We start from the raw sequence: 12,701 nt of genomic DNA, 5'->3' as shown, positions 1-12,701 counted from the left end.
CCATTCCCAAAGTCTTTTAACATCAAATGAACCATGTATGTAGTTCCCCCCAAACTTAGTTTGTGTTACAAAAGAACTTCTCATTCTGTCCTTTCTCTGCTCTTTTGCATTCCCTGCCTGCAATGCATCCCTTCCTCATACCTGCCTCTTAACACTTTCCTCCTTAAAAGAGCAGCTCACATGCCACCTTCCGCTTCTGAAATGACCTAGAATGTACTTGGTCTATTTTACATTTGTGTGTTATTTCTCCTGATAGAATAGAAGCAAGTACTTTGAGAGCAGATGATGTTTTGATTTTGTCTTTTTGCTTCCACCATTTAGCAAAGTGTGTGTGGCATGTAGGAGGGGCTTAATAAATTCTAGACCGCTGGGACATAGTGGATAGAAGGATGAACTGGGAATCAGGAAGACCTAAGTTCAGACCCTGCCTCAGTTTATGCATCAGTAAATTGGGGATAATAAAAGCACCTGTCCCACAGAGTTCTTGCAAGGACCAAAGGAGATAATCACATAGGTTAAGCACTTTGCAAATCTTAAAGCCCTATATAAAAGTGAGCATTTATTATTGTGGATTCATTGATTGCTATTTGGAATGCTTTTTCCCAGAAAAATGATGCTATACTACATGGTAGTTAGTTTCCCATGCCAGATCCCCCAAATCTACCTTATTTAACCCTACAACATACCTTGAATATAAATCTATAAACAATACTCAATCACCTTGGGAATTAATGTTTCTATGGGGAAAGTACTTGGAGGGCTGATGTGGGATTGCACTCCCACATCTCCACTGTTGTCCCTCACTCAGATCCAATTCAGTTGCAAGTCATGTCATCATCTTCCTGAGGTCATGGTCATCTTTGAGGACAAAGGACAGACCACACACACACAACTCCATTATTGGAGCACCAGCAGTGAGAGATTTCAAGTTACTCAAGTGTCCTTCTTTGTTCTGGAAGAATGGGAATCGTTGCAGAGGAGTGTGACGAGGCGCTGGAGGCTCTAGAGAAGAGGGGTCTGAGACTGGATAGGGTCTTGAGGAGAGGGCCAAGGAGAGGGCCTAAGTTTTTCCTTCCCCTCCCTCTGCTGCTAAAGGCAGAGTACTGGACCTGGAATAAGGAAGACCCACATTCAAATCCTGCCTCACATGCTTGCTAGCATGTGTGACCCTGAACAAGTCATTTAACCTGTTTGCCTTAGTTTCCTCAACTGTAAAATGGGGATTGTAATAGCACCTTCCTTGCAGGGTGGTTGCGACGTTTAAATGACATTTCTAAAGTGCTTAGCGCAGAGCTTGGCCCATAGTAGGCACTCAATATGTTTCGTTCCTTCCTGTGTGGGATTCACAGTACTGAAATGTCATTTTCTCTTAGTTTCTAGTCTTCTTGCTTGGTTTCTGGAACAGTTAGAAGCAGAGATAAGACCTTGGTGGTGAATAGCAAGAGTTCCCTTAATGAAAGAATAAGACTTTTCTTCCTTTCTTTTTTTTTCCTGTTAACCACAGTGGACCTTGCTGTGGATGTGGTAAAAACATCAGGAATTTGTAGGGACCGGAGCTCATGGCAACACAAAGCAGCTTTGCCTCCCCCATTTGCCCCTAATAGCAATAGCAGATGTTTATGTACACATTCCCTCATTTTGTTCCTCAAAACACATTCTCTGAGATAGGGCAACATTTTTTTTAATCTACTCTTGTTTACAGGTGAGGAAATTGAAGTTAGACATGAGGTTAAATTATTTGCTTAATGTTATGCAAGGAGGAAGAGTTAGGATTGAGACTTAAACCCAGGTCTTCTGATGTTAAAGCTGTTTTCCACTCCAGCATCTTGTTTCTTCCCCTCCTTCCCCCACCCATCCTGCTAGCTGCCTGCCCTTGACTAATTGCCAATCCTGGGGGAGTCTGAGAAATGGGTTCCAGGGCAGCTAGGTGGCAGAGTGGGTAGAGCCCCAGCCCTGAAGTCAGGAAGACCTGAGTTCAAATCTGGCCTCAGACCAAACACTTAACACTTACTAGCTGTGTGACCCTGGGCAAATCACTTAACCCCAAATTGCCTACAAAGTTAGAAAAAAAAAAGAAATGGGTTCCAATGCTACTTTGGAAGAAGTATGGAAGGGGATTTTTTATGGCTAGTCTTTGACTGAGTCAGGCATACAGAAGACAATTAAATGAATATATTTGATACCATTCTACCTGTTTAGAATTATCATTTAGGCTTCATTAAATTTATCAGCCTCAATAAAAGCATATAGTAAAGCTTCTGTCATCTTCCCTGTAGAGTATGGCTTCTTAACTTGGAGCCCATAAACTTGATTTTGTTTTTGAAAATAATAGTTTGATTGCTCTATTTGATCATAATTGGTTTCCTTAGTAATAATAATGATAATGACAAATAATAATAGCTAGTATTTATGTACTGCCTTACCATAGCGTAACCACTGTAGGAGTTAGATGCTAGTATTATCTCTTTTTTACAGATGAGAAAACAGAGACAGGCAGAGGTTAAGTGACATACCTAGGGCCATACAGGTAATCTTATCTGAGGCTAGATTTGAACTCAGATCTTCTTGACTATAGGTACCATGCTCTCTCCACTGTGCAACGTAGCTGACCTTAATAAGTAATCTTATATATTTTATTTTATGCTTTTAAAAAACCATTCTGAGAAGCGATCCACACAGATTTTATCAGACTGTTAGAAGGGTCCTTGATACAAAAATGGTTAAGAATATTTGAGAGTTTCATTTGCCCTATAGAAAGCTTAATTAGTAAATACGCTTTTTTTTTCAATAGTACAAGAACATTCTGTAGTGACTAGCACACTAGATTTTGAGTCAAGACTTATGGTTAGTCCTGGCTTTGTCCCTAATTATTAAACTTTGAACATGTAACTTCCTTCTCTAGGTATCAGTTTCTTTATCTGTACATTAGGGAGTTAGTTGGACTACATAATTTCCTTTAAGGCCACGTCTATCTCTGAAATGGTAAAATTTTCTGATTTCAGCAGCTCGAAAGTAATATTGGGTAGGGAACAAGAAGAAAGAATAGCAAACAAAGGATAGAGGAAAAGTATCTAGGTATCTTAAATTTAGCATTTATTCAGCATTTACTGAATGCCTGTTCTATGCAAAGAACCCCTGTGCTATATATATAAACTGTGTAACAATAACAGAAAAACAGCATTTCAGTTGATGTCACTATTTCATAAAGCCTTCTTTAGGGAAGGGCTTCTTTCTCTGATCCTTACCAGAATTGTACTGGAGCCAACTCATACCCATTTGTGAGAGCTGATTGTTAAATTATCAGTGTCAACATTTACCCTTCAGAAATTGGCAAATACTACAGATTAAGGCTTCATGTATTGTTCTGTTGAATGCCCAAACTTAAAGTGATGGAGAAAATGTTAATACTGCAGATGAAACTTTGAAGTGTGCCATGTGTACATTTTTTTATTTTTGGAGAACTGGTTGTTAAATATACCAGCATACCCCTATCCTTATCCTTCCATGTGGTGACTGACGTGGTTAAAAGGGTTTGGAGAAAGGGTAAAGTAGACACAAAGTAGTTCACAGGCTTTGAATGTGCTACTACTCTCTCCATTAGGGAAAGTGGAATCTGCTCATATTTCTTTGGGGAAGGAGAAAACGCGAAGTCCTTAACCTGGGGTTCACAGGACCTCGGAGGGGTCCATTGATAAATTTTAAGGGGTTCCTAAACTCAGATGGCAAAATTATTTTCTGTAACTTGCAACTGAAATTTAGCATTTCCTGTTTAATCAAAAACGTTATTCTGAGAAGGAATCCATACATGATATGAGAAAGGCTAAGAATCTTTGGTGTAAGGCTATTCCGTCAGTCTGGATATTTATGCTAACTATATGACTTTAAGCCCTGGCTTCAGGTATGCAAGCTTCTTCAATCTGATTTACCCCTTTGTTCCTCACAGAAAGATTCCAGGAACATTGGATTGTAAGGAAACAGTGTGAGAAGGAATCAGACAGCTGAAGATCCTTAGATAGATGTGGGCCAAGGTTACACAAAACTCTTGTGTGGTCAGGAGCCACAGGGAGGCTGGGAACATTGTCAGCACGGGGTTTGAGCAGCTCACAGATGGAAGTGACATTTTAACCAGTCTCTCAGTTTTATTAGATAAGTTTTATGTGTTCTCTCATGTCAGGGATGAGGGTGGAGCTTAAAAGCTTTTTCAACATGTACCATACACAGTGGATCCAAAGAATATGTTCATTTTTTCCTTGCTTTTCACCTTAGCAAATAGTAAATCCATCTGTATGATGGGGTGGAGACCCTTTCTCACCATGCTGAAAAACGTACAGCTTTTCATGGCTTCAAACAGGGAACCCCACTAAGCAATGCTGCCCTCAACACTAAACCGAGTGGGTTTTGTTTTTTTGGTAATCTCCCAACACATTTTCACTAATTGTCTTAGCCCTCTTAGAGTTACAGAATAGTTTCAAGCCATTTAAACCTGAGAAATTAACCAAGAAATTGAATAAAGTTGTGAAGGCATTTTTAGCACATAGAATCCTCCAAGGAAAAAGGAAGGAAAGAATAAATACATGTCCCACATCTGAATGGAAAAAAGCAAATGTTATTTATTTGCCTTAACAATACTTGAACTAATTTCAAGTAATGTTCTTCCCTAGAGCCTTGGCATGAGTTTGGGGGCTATGCTATTTAGTCAGGTCCTACCAAGTGGAATAGTTTGAGTACGTACCAAGCAATGGGGACTGCATGGTTGCCTTCCAAGGCAGAGCCCAGATCTTTGGGGGAGGGTCATCATCAGAAGATGGGCTGCCATGCACGGTGGTGAGTCCTGGGCCACAGCTTAGGTTTCTTATCTGTGTCCATGGTGGGAATAGGTACATCATTCATATCATGGATTTTTTTTTTAAGTTTTGAACTTATATAGGGCTAAATTTTTGAACTTATAAGGGCTAAAATTTGACCCAAAGATCAGACTGAAAATGTACTCTCGGGAGTGCACTGAGGATCCCAATTTGGTAGTATTTAACTCTTTACACACCAGCCTGAAACGAAGACATTATGCATGTATATTTATGTGTGTGTATTTAAAAAAATCCATCTGATGTCTGTCTAGCACGTGACATCTTGAAGTTGTTTCCTTGAGTTAAAAAAATCCAACTGTGTGTTCAGCCATATGAAATCTTTTAGCCCATTTAACGTGCTAGTATTATAACATGTTGACTCGTGAAAACTTCTGGAATCTATTTTGAAGAAGCATATGTGAGTAATCAAGTTGGGGTAGTTTATTGATCTGACATTACGAACCAACAGAGAAAGTCCATTAAATACATCATTCTCTCTTCCTCTGGCACTCGATATGTAATTATTTATGTGAAACCTTTTTTTTTTTAAATATTCCTCCAGTACCCGTGAGAGCCTGGCTTCCAACACTTCCAGCATTGTTGAAAGTAACCGTCGTCAAAACCCAACCCTGAGCCCCGCGCACATGGGCGCTGCTCCAACATTCAGCTTCCGCACAAGTACAGACCCCTCAGCAAATGAAGCCGAGAAGTTGCCGAAACCCAATTGCTTGCAAGCTTCTGTTACTAGTGTGTGATAGTCATTCTGCCTCCTCCAATCTTCTGTCTCATCCTGTATGGCGAAGTTTACGACATTGGGACTGATGTTTACATCTTTGGGAAGACAAGCATCTCCACCACAGTTTTGGTGTTTACTTAAACTGTGCTGCTAAGTAGGCTAGGACAAAAAAACAAAAAACAAAAAAAAAAACAAAAAAAAATCTTAATTTCCAAGTATTGTTTTTCACGTTTATGGCTTTGTAGCAACAGACTAGCCCAGTAGAGGTAATGTGTATACTTTTGCTTAATTGATCATAACTGAGCACATAGGTCAGAGTCTAGCCACTGTAGGTGTTAGCTGCATTTTTTGGTGTCACGCGGTTGCTAATTCCATTTACAAATGCCACAGATGTGTGGTAATGCTCCTAGTCCATGGTTGAACGGTGCCACAGAACTGATCCTTCATACTTGCCACCGCAGAAAGCATAAAATAAAAGGCACAGGTCACCTTGAGGAAACACAATGGCCCAACCCTACTAGAAAGAAAGGACCTCAGCCCTTCTCTGTCTGTGAATTATTTAGACACCCATCATTTTCACTGTGAGTTCTCATGACACACTTTTGGCAGGAGCCCTTGGAAGTGAGTCAGAAGGGATTGTCTTCAGATTAATGGGTGTGTTTTGTTTTGTCTTGGTAAATATCAGATGCTTGTCTGATTCTTTCCTTTTCATAACTACAAACAGGAAGATAGGCCTTTGAATTTGAAGTGGACAAAGGAAGGGGGAATTACCAGCTTGGCTTAGCGAGAGCACTAAGTGATGGAAGAGGTCATGTGGATTTTTTGTTTCTAAATATCAAATCATGTATCTTAGGGAGGTCATTTTATTCTTGTGATACTTATGATGTTCCTAGTTTAATATAATAGAGGAAATAACTAATTTGTTTAAATGAAAAGCAATTTCTTTGTGATACAAATGAAGAGTATGGCCTGAGGAGTTTATTTCTTTCTAATGGAAGGACATAATTCTATTTTATGGAGTTTTAAATAGAATGCCTAAATTAGGCTGTGGGAAATAATCTTTAGTGGTTATATGGAAGAGCAAATTTAGGGAGAGTTGAAATTCAGGCCTTTGATTCCTGGAAAGATGTTTGTGGACATATGAAAATATGATTTGAGTGGAAATAGAATTGTGCCCATGTAATGAAGAGCAGGAGGCCCTCATTCTACAGGTGTGGCATATACATAATTTGTACTCCCCTAAAATTTCCCAGAATAATTATGCATATATGAACTATGCCAGAGTAATGTTTACAGATACATTGTACCAACTTTCAGGAGTCACTCTTAGGTAGGCTTATAGATATCATTAGCCCATATTGTTCCCACAAATGGTTTGTTAATATTTTGCTTTTGTTTCTAGTTTAAGGCATTAAAGATGCCTTTCCACAGCTTAGGGATAATTACCAAGATAGCAAATTTTCAGTCTCAAAATAAGATGGTATTTGAAAAATTCCTAGATTTTTATTGGAACGGCACATGAAATATGTAGATGACAAAAAAATGATTTAAAAAAAAATGCAATGTGAGATGCCAGGCAGTGCTATATAACACTATGAAGATTCTCTTTGTGATGGGTTCATTTTGTTTTGTTTTTGGTCAGCCAGGTATTATAAATGAATTACACATTTAACTGTAAATGTAAACTGCAGTTTCATCTCAGATTTTGTTAGCAGGTATAACATTTTTTGAATCCCCAGGAATCACAGAAATCTGTGCAGTCTTATTATATTTTAATGGTTGTTTGCAATTTATAGATTCCCCTCCCCCAACCCCTCCAAATTGCTTTAGAACTTGAAACACTTGGGGACTTTCTAATTCCTTTGCAGATATTTCAGAGGCACATGGGTCAAATTCCTTATTTTTGGTATTGGGAATTCCTTTTTATGTTGCAAATAGACATTCCCTTGCATTTCTGAGTAGACTCCTAAACCAGTGGGCCTTCACCCTCATGCCTTATTTCCTCTATGGCATGCCATGTCTGCTCAGAAATGCGTTGTTTGCCTCATTGTTTAAATATGTGCAGAAGGAAAGATAATGTATCTAATAGACTCCAGAGTCCATTTCTTTGGGGAATTGTATACCATACGGTTACTAAATTTTCCACATAAATTCATTTTTAAAAAAACCCCACATACTTTGAAGTTTATATCATGCTATTGTGATTTCATCTGAAAATAACCACTATAAAAATCAGATAGTATATGAACAGAAAAGGAAAAATATCACTTATTTAAGAGAAACTTTTTAAAATAAAAATTTGTCAAGCGTTAGACAAGAAGTTAACAGTCTAGTGAAACCTATACACTGCCAGATAAATGGTGTATATGATTTCAAAAAACTCTCATAGACCAGCAGTCATTAGTATTGAAATTACAGACTTTTTAAAAAATGGAATGTAAACAGGAGTTTCAAAAAGAAACATTCTCATCTGTATTTAATTTTTACTCTTGGAAAAATGGTATCTTAAGGCTGTTCTGTCTTGAGGTTTTTGGTGACCAAATGCTTGGGCCTCTCTCCAAGAGTTTCTGATACCATCATACTCCTTCCATGAGATTAGAGCTTTCTGTTATGGTTTCTTATCTGGTCTTCTCTTTTTGTATATCGACTAAAAGGTTTACAGAACTGAGTTAGGTTGAATCTCTCTGTGTGTTCAACTTTTAAAAGGTCAACACATCTGTCAGTATTTTGCACATTTAATATGTATTATTATAATACAACATATTACTTTATGGTAATTTTTATTTTCACATATAACTACCTCCATGAATTCAATGAAATGGCAGCAGTGTGTTCAAGGGTATTATAAAAAGCAAGGTTAAAATTTTCTGAAGCATCGGGTCACGATATTCTCTCTGTGTGTTGACACATGTTTAAAGTCACTGTTTCCCTCCCACTTTCATGATTCCTTTTTTACTGTGTTTGGCTTTTCAGATTCAGTCTTTGTATTTCTCCTCAAGAAAGCTCACTTGGGTGTTTTTAGTTGTTCATATCAAGAGAACACTTAAAATTTTTGTCTCTTTTCCCCATCCCTGCTCAATTTTTTTTTCCTGGTAGATAGTTCGTAAGTGTGATTTAGCAGGCTATTTGCACTGATTAGAGTTTTAGGTTTTCTAAGGCAAAGAATACACACCAGATATTTGAACTGCCGACTTTGAAGCACTTTGGGCCCCAATCTGCCTTCACTTGCATGCTAACATATCAAGTCAAATTTTCACTTTACTTGAGAGAGCTATGTTGTACATTCCATTCTCACTATCTGTCTCATTCTCTCTGTTTCTCTCTCCCTTGCTCTCCCCCACTACCACTCTTCTTTCTCAGCTGTTCACTTTCTGTCTAGACCATGCACAATATGCCATTTTCTATTCTGTGCACATCTCAGGGTACCTTAATGAGTAGATTAAGAAGGGGGTGCCATCCTATCAAGACATGAGCAAAAGAGCCAAAATAGAGGTAGCTGGAGGAGGAAGGGAGAACAAATCATCATAAAGTCCAGAAATCAAAAGCTAAGCTGTACATTAGCTGTTCTCAAATCCTTCTTTTTCATAACCAGCATTTAAAAGAATTTTTTTTCCATAGACAGTACCAAGGGAGGGACTGTGAATACCATCCTCTTTCAGTTTGGCACAGCAAATGTAAAAAGAAAAAGTCTACCTGGGGGGTAAACCACTTCTTACCACAAAGTGTACTTGAAAATAAAGTTTTTAACTTAAATCATATAAACATTGCTCAAAGTAATAACACTTTTCCTGATGTGTCTCACAAAGGCAGCATTTGGAGCCTACTAAAAATAATGATTGACAAGAACACAGTTCCCCTTGGATCTCAAAGTGCTTCCAATGTATCCAGATTCACTAATGCCAAACAAACAAAAAATAGTGGGTGCTCTTTATTATAACACCTATTTGGGAAAAAAAGATCAGGTAGTGAGACTTGAGATCATCCTCAGGGGCAGCTATTGATTATTGATTATGTCTTTTCTGTTGGATTGATAGGCCATCGTGAGACGGAATGATTTTTTCCCCTCCCTATAAAGGGAATAATAAATGTCAATTTATTATTGTTAAGTGTCAATAAAGAGAAAATAAATAATACTTTACATTGTCCATTTTTACTTAGAAATTTCAGGGTTTTTTATGAATTTGATATCATCCCCTCAGCTTATAGAATGTGAGGCAAAACTACAGACAAATTAATTGACACCCCTCCCCAAATATCCCACTTGAACTAATGGTAGTTCTAGACATACTCCCTCATCTATGATTTTTATATTAAACTTCTGCATCCTCTATGCCACAATGACATTCTTCAGGAATAAGGCTGTCTCGGCAGTAGAAGGTGCTCAATATACATTAATTAAAAACTTTATCAAGTACTTTTTACAGGGCTGTTGGGCACAAAGGAGAATCCGTACAATCCATTTGTGCCTATTCTTTTGGAGGATTTGGATTACTGAAGGCACCTGGTCTTGTTATCCTCATCCTCTAAAAGAGGAGATATAAAAACAGCCTTAACAGCTACATGCTCCTCAAATTCCAATTAACTAGTTGACAGAGCTGTCCAATGTGCTATCATACTTGGGAGCACCCAGAGCACAGCATTCCCTTTGTTGACCACGTCCAGTACCATCTTGCCTGCTAACACAAAACAGCCTATACCTACTCTTCTTCTGTCTGTAAGTGGCTCTTCTCTGCACGTTAGGTTTAGGGGAACCTAAATATATTGAAAACACATATATGGTTTTGAGAGACATTACCTGGCTTTGGTTCAATAAGGTGTTGGGCTGAATAGAGATGAATATCAAATGCCTTTGCCGAGTGAATAAATAAATACTTTCAACTGGCTGGGAACTGACGATTGACATTCCCCATTCTTCTTCCTTAAGAAAGCTTTACAGTGTTAAGAATGCATTCAGTATTCTTATTTTTCTGGGAGATTTTTATTTAGGAGATACTCCTTCAACTTTACACTTTTAAAAAAACTCCATGGTTGAGTTCCACTTTTATAGTTGAATGAGGGACTGAAATCTCCTAAGCCGAGTTGGTTGAAGTTGTCTTTTGCAGCAGCATCCTGATGGACAGATGCCATAGCTTTTCCAAATAATCTTGGGTCTCTACAATGTCTGTATAGATTGCCATGGGTCATTTGGAATTCTACTGGAATTCTAGAAGGCTGAGGTGGATTACAAATATGATTTAGATTTGAAAATTAAATTTTCTTCTAATAGCTATAGATACACATACACACACATACACACCCATTACAGGGCTTTAATATTTTGGCTTCGGATATGAACATCTACCACCATACCAGCTGAAGGCAGGGGATGTTTCCCAAGTGGTGACTGGAGGAGGTGAGGAAACCATGGAATTCCAGACTAATTCTGCTCACTCCCTGCCTCCCCATTCCAAGGGCTGACCTCAGTGCCCCCATTCCTTTACTGCTCCCACCAAAAAGAGGTACCAAATTCTGGGATCTTGTGAAGATCTCACCTGATTTACATCCATCCTTTGCAGTTAGATGAAAGAAACATTGAAGTGCACACTCGACAAATCCTCCCGTTCCTATCCCCCCTGTGTCCTGTCCCCCCTTCCATTTCCACCTAGATGCTGATACACCACCACATGTTTCCACATTGGAAGGGCAGACTAATGTGCAGTATTGTGCATGCATGCTGGGTTAGGGGATAGAGCCACCCTAAGGTCACCTCCATGTAAGTATGACAGCTCTAAAGAAGGTCCTTAGAGTAGTTGGCATAGCTATTACTTTAGAGATGAGACTTCAGTTTAAATACTAACTTTAAGGGATCATAATTCTGCAGGTATCTTTCCCTGAGTGACTGAATGTGACTGTTGCATTAGGTTAAATGAGTTAAGAAACGCAAGTGGGATTTACTGTATGTTAGAAGGGAGTTTTGCAGCCAAGACTGCCTTGAATAAATGTGTTTGCACTGAAAAAAAATTTTTAAAAATTTACTTGGTCTCTGGTTGCTGTAAAGGTCATCCAAGATGGATGTTCTGTTTATATTGTATAGTATTTCATATGAAATAATTACAGCTCATGAAATGTCTTCCCTAATGTTACTGATTTATAACAGCACATTTGTAACATGGTTTTTATTGTGTCTGTGTATCATATTGTAAATGATGATTACTTGTCATGCTTAGTATAATAACTTAAAAGGAAAAAAAGGACAGGGATTTTTGTAAGTCTATATTTGAAAGTCCCTCCACATGGTAATATTGTGTTCATGTTGTTTATGTAGTGTCGTGTGAAATATCCATTTTGGATCGTGTTACTTTTTAAGATATTAAATAACATTTGGTTATATGTCTAAGTGGATTTTTTTTTATTCGAGAGAAAATATTCTAAGTGATTCTAATTGTTTGTCCCCTAAATTGAGACAGTTTTTGACAACAGATACACATCTCAGAACATTTACCATGGTTGGCCATTTCTTCTTAGAGGAGGGGGAGGGAGAGAATTCTTACATGAGGAATTTCATATTTTGCATATCAAAAACAGGGACAGGGGAAAGGAAAAAGGAAAGAAGAGAGAGAAAAATGGAATGCTACAAGTTAGTGATTTCTGTAAGAATTCTTGCAGATAAACTTCTTTAAAACATTTGAATCAATATTTTGAATCAAATATTTGAATCAATTTGAATGTGAACATTAGTGAATCTAAGAAGTACCCAGAATTGAGTTCTAATTTGAGATATGACTATAAAGTAATATCTAGTTTTTAAAAATCAGACAGAGCAGAAAATGTACATTCAAATGTCAAAGCAGTCATTAGGGGGACTCTGAGTGTGTCTTTGTACAGTGTGGTATTATATATGATATATGTACATACACACACACACACACACCACACACACACATATATATATATGCACAGTGGATAGGGTGCCTTACTTGGAAGTCAGGAAGATCTGGATTTGGAACCTTTTGGACACTTCCTAGCTATATGACCCTGGGTAGATCACTTTGAACTTCTTTTCCCCCTCAGTTTTCTCGTCTTCAAAATGGTGATAATAATAGCACATACTCCACAGGTGAGGATTGAATGAGATAACATAT

The 12,701-nt window shown here is 38.0% G+C and overlaps 1 protein-coding gene across 1 annotated transcript in view; it reads left to right on the top strand.

Moving 5' to 3' along the window:
* Positions 1 to 11,949, top strand: part of STOX2 (storkhead box 2) — a 155,992-nt gene extending 144,043 nt beyond the window's left edge. The window contains 1 exon segment of the mRNA XM_021007603.2: positions 5,407 to 11,949. Coding sequence (XP_020863262.1) covers positions 5,407 to 5,599 — 193 coding nt within the window. The 3' untranslated portion in view covers positions 5,600 to 11,949.
* The last annotated feature ends 752 nt before the right edge of the window (positions 11,950 to 12,701 follow it).

Source organism: Phascolarctos cinereus, unplaced genomic scaffold (assembly GCF_003287225.1).
Source record: "Phascolarctos cinereus isolate Bilbo 61053 unplaced genomic scaffold, phaCin_HiC Scaffold_9;HRSCAF=440, whole genome shotgun sequence".
In the NCBI taxonomy this organism is placed as follows: domain Eukaryota; kingdom Metazoa; phylum Chordata; class Mammalia; order Diprotodontia; family Phascolarctidae; genus Phascolarctos; species Phascolarctos cinereus.
Note: the sequence above shows the minus strand (reverse complement) of the source record. Positions and strands in the feature narration are given on the sequence as shown.